The 14,908-nt window shown below is 45.5% G+C and overlaps 1 protein-coding gene across 6 annotated transcripts in view; it reads left to right on the top strand.

The window, feature by feature from the left end:
- The window catches only part of LOC133387300 (alpha-1,6-mannosyl-glycoprotein 4-beta-N-acetylglucosaminyltransferase-like), a 37,895-nt gene extending 32,710 nt beyond the window's left edge, over positions 1 to 5,185 (top strand). For all 6 annotated transcript variants that reach the window (XM_061631797.1, XM_061631796.1, XM_061631794.1 and 3 more), the window contains one exon: positions 2,092 to 5,185. In XM_061631797.1, coding sequence (XP_061487781.1) covers positions 2,092 to 3,236 — 1,145 coding nt within the window. In that variant the 3' untranslated portion in view covers positions 3,237 to 5,185. The remainder of the gene's footprint in view (positions 1 to 2,091) is intronic.
- Positions 5,186 to 14,908: the final 9,723 nt, after the last annotated feature.

Raw genomic sequence — 14,908 nt, 5'->3', positions numbered from 1 at the left:
GTCTTTATTCTATCCGTATGGCTATCGAAAGTAAGGGGAACCACCATTTTATCTTTCTTTTGATTTTTTAATCTAGATTAATATTACATTACCAGTATTTAAATAATATTTTTTTATCTTTGCAGGAGATATGCTGTGGATTGTATTGTTACATACACTTATGCTGAATTGTATAGTTGTTGTTTGTACATTGATTGACCACTGAAGAAGACTTTGTTGAAACACGTTTGGTCATATGTTTTAATATTGTATTTCAGGAGTTGTTTTTTTACATACTGGTTATATTTACTCTTGCTCATTCAGCTATGACAGATGTGTACATGTTATTAACAGGTTTTTAATTTTTTTATAAAGCAGCGACATCTCTATCATAGGCAGTTTTGAGTTTGACTGTTTTGGTCCCCAGTTCCTTCTTTTTCCATGTGTGCATACACACAGCAACACCTCTGTGTCCAGTGTGTGTGTGTGTGTGTGCACGCGCACGCATATGCATTCAAGCCACATATAGCCTCTGTAAATCCATGTTGGTCCCTCACCTACCTTCTTAGCAGATGGAAATAGTAGAACAACTACCCTGTCAGCCTTATTCTCATCCATGCTTTGCATGTACCTTCATTTGGGGGTGACTCTTGCTGTGTTTTTGTCCAATTTGATGCAGAGACAGGTACAGAAGTATCCATGCTGCATTCACAGGAGTTCGTAGAGAGCTCAGGAGCAGATATCCCAGGCTCATTCTTTTCACTTTGACTTGGATTGCACAGACCTTTCAAGCAGCTGGTTGAATGCAGGGTTCCTTAGCCCAGAGCAAAGACAAAATGTGCCTTAGACATTTTGAGAGTAACCAGTTTATTGTGGGTAGAGTTCTTGTTTTTTAAGTAGCCCGTAAAATGTTTTCATCAGATGCATGAAGTGAATTTAAGAACATACTGAGAGCATAAGACCTAAATGAGACCTGTTTACCATAGCCAGCTAGATGTTTCTGACAGGAGCACTGCTTAGGTACTTATGACTCAGGGCCCAAGCCTATGGTAAAATTTGCATAAGTTGTGCATATGCTATGTAAAGATGTTGTTCAGTCAGATTAATATTGCTTGTAGCCAATGGCTATTACAATGTAACTCACAAAAATAAACAAGGCATTCTAAGACTAAGTTAAACATAAATATTCAAAACTGCAAGTTGTCAAAACTTACAGTTGTAAACCTTCCTAAATCATTTTTATTAAAAAATCCTCTGGGCAGTCAACGCTGTTTTGAGGGAAAAACATACCCTGTAACTTTCTCAGTGCTAGTGAATATAACTATGTAACAAACTTACCTGCATTAGCCAGCATCTTTCTGAATTTGACACCATCTGAATGACCTAGAAAATTCTGAAATTAATACAGGAATCTATCTCTAGGTGAGTTCTATAAACGTCAGTACAAGATGTAGTGCTCAATGTCTTCAGTCTGGACTGATCTGCATTCACAAACAAATGGTCATTTGTTGGCCTATTAAAAGAATTTACCAGTCAGATATTCAGTGGATATAGTTTGAAATCCAAGCTCAATAAGCATTTGTCTAAAAGGAAAAAACAATAATTCTTGCTAATAATTCTTGCAGGCATGTGCAGCCTTTTTATGTTTGGATTTAATTTTAATATACTAAACCGAGGACTTAGAATTTTTTATATTGTCAAAGTCCATTTTGTGATGTTCAGCACAAATTACACCCATCTTAGTCAGAAATGTCCAGAGATGATATTACAGGGGAAATTCAATAATTCAGCATCAAACAGTTACAACACCATGCCCAGTCTTTGCTGTTCTGCAAGTCTGAAAAAACAGTTTTGCTCTGACACTAGCAAGATTTTTTTTCCTGTATAAAATTCTGGATTTACAAATCCATGCTTTTGAAAGAAGAGAGATCCGTGGAGAAGTAACTTTTATTTGCCTGCCTTGAATTCACCACCGGTCAGTTTAATTTAGCAATCCTGAGTTCTTGTGGATTTATGAAGATACAGTTGGCATTGATTGGAAACAATATTATATGCACTGCTGCTAGCCTATCTCACATTCATGAGGTATATCCTTTTGGCTCTTGATTTCAGAGTTTCTAACTGTTGGGCTGTGTTCAGTCAAACGGAAGCGAGAAAACTATCTTCTGGAAACCCTACGGTCTGTCTTTGAACAATCAACACATGAAGAACTGAAGGAGATGGTGGTAGTGGTACACCTAGTTGATCCAGATGAGGAATGGAATGCTCAAGTGCTGGAGAAAATTGCCAGGAGGTTTGCTCTCCAAGTCCTGCTGGGCCGTCTGCTAGTTATCCACACTCCTGCTGAATACTACCCTCCCTTGGAAGGCCTAAAAAGGAATTTCAATGATGCCGAAGACCGTGTGCGATTCAGATCCAAGCAGAATGTGGATTATGCCTACCTCATGAACTTTGCAGCCAACCTCTCGACCTACTACCTCATGGTTGAGGATGATGTCCGCTGTTCCAAGTCATTCTTCACGGCCATCAGGAAGGCAGTGGCGTCCCGTGAGGGCTCCTACTGGGTCACTCTGGAGTTCTCCAAGCTTGGCTACATTGGCAAGCTCTACCACACCAGTGACTTGCCACGGCTTGCTGAGTTCCTTATGCTCTTTTACCAAGAGATGCCGTGTGACTGGCTTTTTGTGCACTTTCGGCTTCTTCTTACCCAGAAGGAGGTAATTCGTTTCAAGCCATCCCTCTTCCAACACATTGGCCACTACTCTTCCTTCCAAAACACGGAAAATAAGCTGAAAGATGAAGATTTTGAAGAGGACCCCTCTACATTCCCTGACAATCCCCCTGCGGATATGATTACAGATATTAAGACATTTGAAAATTATTTACCCAATAAGGCTTACAGCAATGTAGAAGACTACTTTTGGGGCAAGACCCCTTCTGCTGGGAATTCATTCATTGTGGTGTTTAAGCAGGCCACTCGTATCTTCCGCATCCAGATCCGTACAGGATCTGAACAGCGCCCAGGGGACTATCTCCGGGCCGGACTTGTGGAGTTAGGCACCCAGAAGTACCGGAGTGGCTTGCGTTGTAGCAGCTATGTCCCCATTGGACACTTTGAGCATGGAAACTTTGACAAGCAGAATCTGGAGAGTAGCGCAGTCTCTGCCCCCAAGTGTGTGCGCATTATGGTGACTCTGAATCAGAGCGAGTGGCTGATCATAAGCAGCATAAGCATCTGGACAAAGCCTGGTCCCTAAATGAACCCAGGCTGGATGATTAGGGCCTCTTGTAACACAGGAACCTTGCCTGTGGTCTGGTCCTCTCTTGATTCAACAATTTAGTGGGCAGAGGAGGGAAATGCAGATTGTGTCTTCTCTGACATAATGAGCGGCTATAATCCTTACAAATCTAGGTATTAACCCAAAGCATCAATATTCACCAGTAATTCTGGCAATTTGCAGCATCTTTCGCTGCACCTATCAGATGATATGTCCTACTAAAGTTCTCTCTGTCTGAAGACTGGGCTAGCTTGTACCCATCTTTATTTTCATGATCCCATTGACAGTACGTTTGTGTGTGTGCGTTTGTATGTATGCACGCAATGGCAATATAATTGGAGACTGAAACAGAATAGCAAGCCCAGCTTGTAGCCACAGAAACCTCCTACCAGAATTCCCCTTGGCTTTGTGCCATCCATATCTACTATCCCTGGAAAGGAGATGAGCTATGATTTTGCAACCTCACCTATGTGTTATGGAAGCAAAGTGTAGAGGAAGGGCATAGTCCACCAGTTCCCTAGCTTAAACCACTGCCACAGGTGCTGGGGTCTAAAGTGAAGCACAGCGACCCTAGAAGTGACAGTGTAACAGGAATGATATCAAACTGCGCATCAAACCTACTGGGAGCACTTTAAAAAAAAAAAATCTAAAGAATTTTTCACTAAACAGCCAGGCTTGTTCACCTGTGTTACATTCGCCTCCGTCATGATTTCCCACTAACCAGATAGATTCACATCTTTACTTTTATCATATTGTCAGTCCCTAAATCATCTGGTCCAGAATGACTGCTAGATGTTTCTTTAGTAGAAGTTAATACATGGGACCTGCAGCAAAACATTGTGATATGGAGTACTGCTGCTCAGAATGGCAGCCAGCCATGACCTTTTGCAGGGTGCGCCATTCCATTCCCCCTTCCCATTTTCCCTTACTCCCCCCTCAAATGCCACTAGCATTGTGTGGCCACTGAGCAAGATCAGTCTGCATTGGACTGTTTTGGATTTTCCCAGACCTAAATATTTTTGTACTTCTGCACACCCCAAGCCTGGTGCTGCCTCTTTTTCAGGCACTGGATGGATCCATACTCAGTGAGTTTGCTCTTCGTATATAGGATGGTGAGGAGATCAACTCCAGAATGTGAAACCCTCTTACCCTGTCTGAGAAAAGGGGCTGATGGAAAATCTGTGTGTGGAGCAACAGTTGAAGCTGTTTGAAATGGAGACAGAAGCAAAGTAGAGGAGGCAGAGAGTTAGCAAGGAATCCGGAAATATTTTGGGGCGCAGTGTGCCTCTCTTCGAGGATTTGATGTCAGGCAGTGGTACTTGTCTCCATCTACATTCTACAACTTGGGGGGGGGCTGGTTGTAATTAAACCACATATTCAAGAAATGATTTAAATATCCATTGCTCTCTCAGGAACCTACAATCACTTAGGGAAGTGTCTAATACTACTACCGTGACCACAAGGTGGGTGACATTATGTAACTAAGAACAGTCTCTCTTTTTGGAGAAGTAAAAGTTTGATTTAAACTTGCATAGACAGTCTTCTGTATTTTTATAACTTTCAGGTATCCTCCCCCTGAAAAAAAAAGTTTCCATCTCTAAACGTAAATCTGTGTGTAACCTACGTTTTGTTTTAAAAATATACGCTACTGAGAACTAGTGTTGCATAGATTTCAAATGTGTAAGCTGTGGAGGTTTCTCATTCTGTGAAGGTGGTTAGCATGTAACACTAAGCCAAACCATGGCTTAGCACAAATGCATGAGAGAAGATTGTGGCCACTGTACCCTTCCTCCAGTTCTGCTGGTACTGTGAATGAGGCATGGTGTGGCTTAGAGTGTCCACAAGAATCAGAAATGGGGCTCTTGGTGTCTCACACTCTAGACAAAACCACAAGCTGCAACCAAAGTTAATAAAAGTATATCACTATATCTTCAAAAGTACCAAAGCAGTATACAACAACCATAAAGGTATCGGAGATCATCTACTAACTGTTACAGAAACGTTTTCTTAATTGTCTGTATAAGTTTGGCAGCATAGAAAAGTTTTCAGCAGATGTCTGTAGGTTAAAACAGAAGGTACCTGTTGAATCTCTGTTGGAAGAGCATTCCAAAGGACTGGGCTGATGATACTTAAAGGCTCGGTTTCTTGTTGCTGTCAGATGAGCCACACCAACTCGGGGGGAAACCAGTGACACTCCTGCAGATAATCTCGGTGATCAATCTGGGATATAAGGGTTCAAGTGGTCCATAAGGTATCCTGGACTTAAGTTGTTCAGGGCTTTGTATGTTTAAACAAGGACTTTGAACCTTGCTTAGTAGATGGCCAGTGCAGTTTTAACAATAGTGTCACACATTGTCACCCATGTAATGCCCATCAGCAGTCTGGCCACCACATTCTGCACCAACTGGAGCTTCTGAACCAGGAGCTGGCCTAAGGGCAACCCAAAATAAGCCATGTTGCAGTAATCCAGCCTTGAGGTTATCAATGCTCTTGCTGACCAGGAATGGCTGTAGCTGATGGACCAGACAGAGCTGGTAAAATGCACCCCTAGCCCCACTTGAGCCTGATGGGGAATTTTGGGGGTCTGTTGGACCAGGGGTCCTTGAGAAAATTGAAAACAAAGGATTCCAGCAAAAAGGTGGGCCTTTATTCAATACAAGCTTCTGCCTCACCAGAACAAGCGTCGAGGACTGCAATGTGGCACTGTCTGCATGGATCTTTTATACAGTTTCAAAATAGCATGTGATACTATTTCACCAATCATACTGTTTCCAATCCAATCAAATGGCTTTATTAGAATGAGCACACATATTTCCATAGTTGGCAAACATTTCCTATCCCCTTGTTCTACTGTCTCCTTGACTAATGTATACCTGTCCCCTTGAATAATGTACTTGACCCATGGACTACCAAGCATAACATTCCACCCTTGTTATTGATCTGACAAGTCTAACCACCACATTTATTACTAATAATACATTTACTACATGCCCACTAGCCCCTAAACAATATACTTATTTATCAAATGTTAATCACACACAGGCCGGTTTGCTTCATTTCGTGAGTTCAGAAGTTCAGGCTGAACTTCACTTGCCCCTCTGAAGAAGGTGAACACTGATCCTAAGGCCTCACAGACCTGTTGCTTTACTCTTTGTGATTTCCTTATAATTTTAAGCATATACTTTCTAATATCTAGGTTTATGTGTTGATATATAAACATTTCTCTGTCTTTCAAGGATTCAAGCATAGTGTATTGGCCTTCATCTTGTCCACCACTGCATTCAGACGCTGATCCAGTGCTTTCACAGCCTCTCCTGATTCAGATGTTGTGGAGAACTAGAGCTGCATGTCCTCAGCATACTGATGACACCTTGTTCCAAAACTCCTAGTGACTGCACACAACAACTTCGTATAAACGTTAAACAGCACCAGGAAGAGGATAGTACCCTGTAGAATCCCATAGCACAAGTGCCAGGGGGCTGAGGAGTACTCACCCAGTGCTACCCTCTGAACATGGCCCTAAAGATAAAAATGGAACCACCATAATACAGTGCCTCTGATACCCATCCCATTGAGTCAGTCCAGGAGGATACCATGGTCAATGGTCATAAAAGCCACTGAGAGATGGTGCAAAAGTAACAGGGTCACACTCCCCCCATCTATCCCATGATAAAGGTCATCATCATGACAGCCAAGGCTGATGCAGTTCCAGATTATAGTGGATCTAGATATCAGTCTCATCCAGGAATATCTGCTCCACAACCACCTTCTCCACCCCCTCTGCCAAGAAAGAGGTGTTGGCAACTGATCAATAGTTATACCACATTGTCCAGAGTGGGCTTTTTAAGAAGTAGAAGCACGGCCACCTTGCAGTGGACAGCACTCCACCATGCAAAAATTACTTTATTTATTAAATGTATATCCCACCCTTCCTCCCAGTAGGAACCCAGGGCGGCTGTAGGAGTCCTGGACTGACTGTGTTTACCATATCCATGACCTATTCAGTCACATTTAATAAGCCAGGATGGCAAGGATCTAATGAGCAGGTGATCAGGTGCATTACTGCAAGCATTCTGTCCACATCATCAGGCTGCAGTATCTAGAACTGATCACACAACACTGGATTTGATGTGTTGGCACTGGCACAATAGCAGCATCTAAACCACTGCAAAGCCAAGTGACTTTATCCTCAAAGTGTTTAGCCAGTTACAGTTAGACACAATGCGCTCCAGAAGTCCATCCCTCTGGCCAGGAATGACCAACCTCCAGACCACACAGAACTCTGCCGGGTGGCTCCTTGAGGATGCAATGGAGGCAGCAAAGTAGGATCTCTTCACTGCCCCTGCAATGATGTATTAGGCCTGATTATGAGTTTGAACATGTATTCGGCCAGCTCTGGAGCAAGATGTACGCCACCAACCCGCCAGCCCTCGCACGCTCCATTTAATCAGCTGCAGTTCCTCAGCATACCAAGGAGCAAAGTGGACTCTACAGCATCAGAGATGGCCCACAGAAGTGATCATGTCAATGGCCCTATGAGTGTCACCATTTCATAGTGAGACTAGGGCCTCAACAGGATCACCCACTCCACCCCTTGGGGGAAAAACCAGCCAGAGGAGTTAGGAGTCTTTCAGATTCCATCAGTCTCTGGGGCCCAACCATCCTAACTGGTCAGCAGGGGAGAACTATCATTCCAAACCTCACCAGGAAGTGGTCTGACCATGACAATGGGGTAATATCCACCCCACCTATTTCCAAAACACCACCCTCCCCACATGGAGTGAAGACTAAATAAAGGGTATGCCCTACTCTATGTGTTGGACCATTGACATCTGAGACAGGCTCATGGTTGCCATGTTGGCCATGAACTCTCAAGCTAGACCCAAGGCCCCCTCAGTCTGGATGTTGAAGTCACCCAAAAACATTGTTCTGGGTTTCTCCAACAACACATTTGAGACAACCTCATTCAGCTCAGTCAGGAAGGCTGTTAAGCAGTAGGGTGGGTGATAATCAACTGGCATCCTTAACCTGTCTCTTTGGCCCAACATCACACGCAGGCCCTCCAGTCCTGCTCCAGGAGAGAGGAGTTTTCTGGTGATGGGAAGTGAACTCCTATGGACTACAGCAACAGCTTTCCCTCCAGTCTGGGCTGATGTTGAAATGAGTACTTGGGTCAACAGAGCTGCGTTGGCCTGTTCATCCATAATTAAATCAGCATGGTTTTATTATGGGCCAACCTGGCATTCAGTAGCAGAACCACCAGACTCTTGGGTACAGTGGTAGAGGATCCATCAGCACTAGGAATGGGAGGGTGCTCTGTGTGGAATATCAAGTGCAAACACCTGTCATCACCCCTCTGACATCTCCTTCTACCATGCCTACCCCCTTCGATCACTGAGAGAGGTTGCCCAACAATCCCCTCCTTCAATATCCTTTCCCCAAGACTCATCATGTATATAGAACACTCTGCAAGAAAAAATCAATACAGTTTATCATGCCACAAGGCTGCATAGACTCAAACCGCAAATTATTTCTCTACTCCCTCTCACACCCAGGAGTTATAAACTCTCTGGGACACTCAGCCTCTCACACCAGGCATCCCACAACATAAAAACTTTGTATGTTATGCATTCACCCTCTTATACACCTCAAATACATGCTACATACATTAAATCTCATATACTGTAATGCCCACAGGTAGGGGAAAAAAGACAAAAGGGGAAGACATACAAAGGAAGAGGTGCCCTCGCTTCAACTCCAAAGGGGCGAATCCCTTAAGGGTCTTCCCCATGGGATTGGCCTGCCATATTATAGCCCACCAGGTGGGATGAACCTCTGCTTTATAGCTTTGCTGCTAAGAGTTGAAAAATGGCAGAGTCCTCCAATGCCGCCACCCTAAGTTCCTAGGCTTACTTGCTTGAAGGTAAGGAGCAATTGGAGGCAGGCGCTGGGATAGCAGGAAGAATGGCGAGGCAGGGGTAGATGTTTAGAGGTGTTTGGGACCTCTCCTCCCCACTCCCACTCTCTCTCCAGGGTCCAGACAACATGGCAACCCAAACCATGGCTTAGCTCGCAGCAGCAGCAGCAGGAGGAGGAGGAGTAAAACAGTTGCAGTCTACTGTCCAGGATCCTGCCTTCATATGCACACGACTACGGCTGTTGCTATTGTGGCATGTGTGTTGTTTTCTCCATCAATAAATCTTCCTTTGTTTTCCGTGTTTTGCCCTTAGTGTTGGGCTAAGGCCACACAGAAGTTCCAACGTCTTTGACCACATATTATTCCTGATAACTATTTTGGGAAGTTGAACTCTGAAGTTAGAAAACATTTCAGCTAAAGAAAAGGGGACAAATATCCCTTATATCATTTCTACTCCTGAACTGTGTTAAACAGGCATTTCTAGCCATCTGGTTATAGTGGTAGAAGGATGGTAGGCATTCTAGGTTAAGCACGTACATGAAAAGTCTTATTCTCTCAAGTGCTAATAGTCATCTAAGATGTGGTGAGAGTGCAAGAAGATGTTGGCTCAACTACAACCAAATGAGAATTCAAAAAGAGGAGGTCAAAGACCAAGATGCTGAAAAAAGGAACTTTTATTTTTGATAAAACCCAACGCGTGGCACAGCACAGAAAGCGATTTGCTTGTCTTATAATCTTATAAGCTATTATCCCCTGATGAAGGCCTGTAGATAACAGGCTGAAACGCGTTGGGTTTTATCAAAAATAAAAGTTCCTTTTTTCAGCATCTTGGTCTTTGACCTCCTCTTTTTGAAGGCTCAGTTACAACAACATCTGGTTCAGTGACAAGTACCATACTGTCATGGTGGGTGTGTTTTCTTGGATGCATGTAGCATTGAAATCTGGACAAGCTGTCGAGCTAAATGTAATACTTGGACATAGGTTGCATAAAATCAGTAAAATTTATCTTAATTATTTACTATCCGAAGCAAGACAAATAGTCAGAGCCAACCCCAGGTATTTTGCTGCTTAAGGTAAAAGATAAAATGCCCCTTCTCTTTCTCTCTCCGTACAAAACTCAACTGCAGTGGCAGTCGAATTTTACTTCAGCACCGGTGATGGGACAACATCCATTCCTCAGTCAGGCCTGAGGACAGCAAGCCAACTTAGGAGGCATAGGAGAGCCCATGTAGCGCATATCAACATAGCTCCTCCCCCAAATCTGTCACCTGAAGTGTCCACTTGGTGGGGCCAGCCCTTGCAAGTTGGGGTGCAAGAGCAGTTGAGTTATCGGGGGCAAGAGGTCCTACAGAAGAGTAATGAATCGTGTGCATTCCCCAGTTGGGTCAATGCTTGGAGCTTGTGTTTAATCTGGAGGCTACTGGTTCTGCTTTGATTGAACAGCGAGATGCTGCGTTCAGAGTTTATCCATTTCAGTTACTGGTAGTGATCTTAATCTCCATTATAGTGGCAGCACAGGGCACAGGCAAAGATCATGGCACATACCTGAAACAAAAAGCAAGACAGGCAAGTTAGGCCAGCTTTCTTCTCGCTGAGGCAAGCACAGATTTCAGGACTAGCAGCTTTGTCCTTCCCATACTAGTCTCAGGTTTCTATTTAGGTGAGATCACACCATCAGTTTGGGAAGAAACAACACTTGAGCTCTCCCCAAAGAGAAATTTTGGGCTTCTTTTGACATTTCATTTTGGGCTCCCCCAGACAAAGTATTTATTGAGCATTCATCCTGATTTGCCTGTAGTGTGTTTATACATCTTTCTGTTAATCATTCTTTTATTCCACACTTTTCAATGCATTTGCCCATCACTTTCCTAACCACAAAGTATCTGTTTCTTTTTTAAAAAATGGATCTGTTGCACTAAGGAACACAGCACTTTAATCCACGTTAATTGCAGAAGCCTACATTTCCTGATATGTGCTTGAATCCCTCCCAGAAAATACTGACAGGAGATGCCCTTCATCTGAAGCGAGCAAAGAGATGGGGAGAAGAAAAGCAGAATGGTTTAGAAAAAGTCATGGGGAAGAAAGGAAGGGTCAGCTCAGCACAAGGAAGCAAGAGAAGCAAAGAAAGAAAGAGGTAGAGTCTCAAAATGGTTCTAAAAATCAAAAATATTTCTTGTAGAATCATTCTACAAAGCCCAGTGTGTTTCAGATGAAAGCAATCTTCTTCAGGGCCACTGCAAGAGCAAACATAATAAATAATTAAACCAAAACATAAATAATTAAAAACAGAGCCACTGATTATGTTGAGCCCCAGTTCCCACAGGTGGATCAGGGAGAGGTGTTGGAGGAGGAGGAGGAGGCTTTCGAAGACATTGAGGGAGGGGAAGATGCCAACAGCCCACAAGTTCCCACGGACAGCCCTCCCGTCGATGCGGCTCCTGCTCCAACTGCAAGCATTCCAACAGAATCATTGGCAAGCGATCTGGCGCTCACGCCAACTCCACCCCCCTGGGATTCCCCGCCTGCCTGGCACTTCAAACGCTTCCCCGCCAACCTGCACCCCGCCCCCGAGGTTCAGCTGGCACATAGCGAGCCTTTGCTGTCAGATGAGCAGACAGAGGCTCCCCCCCTTTTGCCCCGCGTAAGACAATGCGAGAAGTGGGAAGGTCAGAAGGTGATACTTTGCAGGAGTCAGAGATTATGGGCTAAGACCTTCCCTATTTAAGGCGGCGTCCCCCTGATTGGGGTGCTGAGTCAACTTACTCCATACACTGCAGAGAATGTCTAGTTAGCTTAGTTAGGGTCATTAGTGAGTCAGCATAGTTAGGTCTATGAAGCGCACTGGTTTTGATGTAACCGTTACTTGAATAAAACAGAATTAATTCCAGTCTCACCTCCGTCTCGTGTCTTGCACTCTGGGCAGGACAGCTTGACTCAGCCATCATCTCTCTTCCCCAACGCTCCCATGACGGATAACTTGGAGACTAGTGGCGCTGCCAAAGGGGGACTCCCAGTGACCATCAAAGCCTTGTATGCCGAGCTCCAGAACCTCTAAGCCGTGACCCGGAACTTACAACTCGAGAACCAGAACCTTCGAGCCCTGGTCGCCCAGGGAGGCGCGGCACTGGCACCCATGCCACCTGCTAGAATCAAGTCTTCTGTGGTGCTACCCTCCCATAATGGTGGCCAGAGTGACCAGTTTGCCATGTTCCTTGCCCAGTGTGAATTATACAAACGCATTTGTCAAGCTGAGTTCCCGACCAACGACTCGAAGGTGGCCTTCATCATCAGTCTTCTGGAAGGAGAAGCCGCCAAATGGGCCACCCCATACCTGATCAGAAATGACCCCATCCTGGGTCAATACACCACCTTCATCACTGCCATGAACGAGATGTTTCAGGATCCCCAGTGGAAGGAGACAGTCGCCCGCCAGCTAGGAACGCTGAAACAGGGAAAGGGATCTGTGGGGGTCTACACTAATATGTTCCGTATCTTAGCCCAAGAGACTGACTACAACGACCCAGCCTTGATGTACTTCTATCAAAATGGCCTGAGCCTGGAGGTGTTGGACGAGCTGGCACGCACCTCCCCACCCAGTTCTTTGTCGGAGCTGATCCAGTTGTGTTTGCAGATTGACAGCTGTCTTGAGGGCCGTTGTTTATTGCACTACTCTGTTCCCAGGAACCTTTACCTCTCCCCCACATCCGTTATCCTCCTAGCGTGGGAACCTTGTCCTTGTCGGGGGTGGAGCCCATGCAAATCGGTGGAGCTCAACCATGCTTGTTGGAGAAGGAGAAGCGCAGGAGGGAGGGGCTATGCCTATACTGCAGAAAAGGGGGACACCTGGCCCAAGGGTGCCCTTCCAAAATCAAAAAGGCCCTGGTGCTGGAAAACTCCAAATCCCAGCTCTTGTAGAGGCTGAAGAGTTGGGAGCCAAGTCAAAGAAGCAGCCTCATCAACAGCCCCTCCCATTGCAAGCCACCCTACTCATGCCGGTGTGACTGATTTTACCCTCGGGACAGAGTTTCCAAGGCCATGATTGACAGTGGAGCTTCATCGAGTTTCATGGACTGGGACTTTGCCCGCGAGCATGGTATTGTTGAGCCTCCGCTCTCTCTCGACGAGCAGGGAGGGGGAAGGCATGAATTGCAGGCGCCTCCACGGCCAGAAGGCGCGGAAGGTGCAGCTGTTGTTGTGTCTTTTCCAGCCTTGGAGGAAGGGAGTGTGTTAGATGCTCCGCCAATTCCCACAGGTGAACCCTCCCCCTTTCAGGATAGTGCTCAGCCTCCAAACACCCTCTCGGAGCCATTAGGGGAGGATTCCGAAAGAGCAGGAACTCCTCCTTTGCCAAGCTGTGAAAAAGCAGTAACTCCCCCTTTGTCCACCCGTAACTTAGAGATGTCTGAGGCTTCCCCGCCTTCTACTTCCCTGTCTGTTGATAAGGACCCTGTTTTGTCAGACGAGCCCTTGGAAGTTCGCCTCCCTTCACCTCGCTCTCGACGGCGGGAAAAGCATACTGGTCAGAGGGCGGGGGTACGAAGGAGTGAGAGATTGCGCTCCAAAACTTCCCCTATATAAGTCTGCTGAGTTGGGAGGGGGGTGTTGCGTCAACTCTCTTTTATGTTGCAGAGCAGGTCTAAAGTGTTGTTAGAGAATTATAGTGAGTTATTGTAGGAACTCTATGAAGCGCACTGCTTTTGATGTATCCATTACTCTAATAAAACAAGATTTACTTGCACCAATGTCTCAGCCTCTTGGGTCCGACTCTGGACGGGACAGGTATACCCCTTCAGATGCTTGAACAGCCCTTGTCCGTCAACACCATTGATGGGCGACCCCTAAAGTCAGGAACTGTGACCAGAGTGACAGAGATGTCAGGGATGGAGATCCCAGGGCACGTGGAGGAACTGTCATTCTATGTGGCATCCTTGCCCCGATTTCCTGTGGTGCTGGGAATGCCATGGCTGATACAGAACAATCCGACAGTTTTCTGGGATGAAGCGGTGGTGGTGTTCACCTTGAAGTATTGCCATCAGCACTGCCAGCCTCAGAAGAAGCCAGGTCTAGATGTCATGGCTGGAGCGGTTCTGCAGGAGGGGGCTCCTTTGCCCAAGAAATATGAAGAGTACCGAGACATGTTTGACAAAAAGGAAGCCAACCAATTATCCCCCCCCGCATCGCCCATACGACTGTGCCATCAACTTGATGTCAGGGGTGCGCATTCCATCCAGAAGGATCTATTCCCTGTCGGAGCCAGAGCTGGTGGCGCTGAGGGAATTCCTGGACATGAGTCTGAAGAGAGGGTTCATCCGACCCTCTCAGTCCCCGGCAGGAGCACCCTTGTTGTTTGTTAAGAAAAAGAATGGGGAACTACGTCCATGTAATGACTACCGGGTGCTGAATCAAATCACCATCCCCAACAGTTACCCCCTGCCACTCATCACGTAGATGCTGGAGCTATTGTGGTTGGCCAAGAACTACACCAAGCTGGACTTGAGGGGGGCTTACAGCTTGGTGTGAATAAAGGATGGGGACGAGTGGAAGACTGCGTTCAAGACCCACTATGGCCAGTTCGAATACCTGGTGATGCCCTTTGGACTATCTAATGCTCCGGAGGTCTTCCAAAATTTCATGAACTACATCTTTAGGGACTACTTGGACCAATTTATAATTGTGTATTTAGATGATATTCTGATATATTCGGACTCCCCAGAGGATCATGAAAAACATGTAC

This window comes from Rhineura floridana, chromosome 6, assembly GCF_030035675.1.
Source record: "Rhineura floridana isolate rRhiFlo1 chromosome 6, rRhiFlo1.hap2, whole genome shotgun sequence".
Classification (NCBI taxonomy): domain Eukaryota; kingdom Metazoa; phylum Chordata; class Lepidosauria; order Squamata; family Rhineuridae; genus Rhineura; species Rhineura floridana.
Note: the sequence above shows the minus strand (reverse complement) of the source record. Positions and strands in the feature narration are given on the sequence as shown.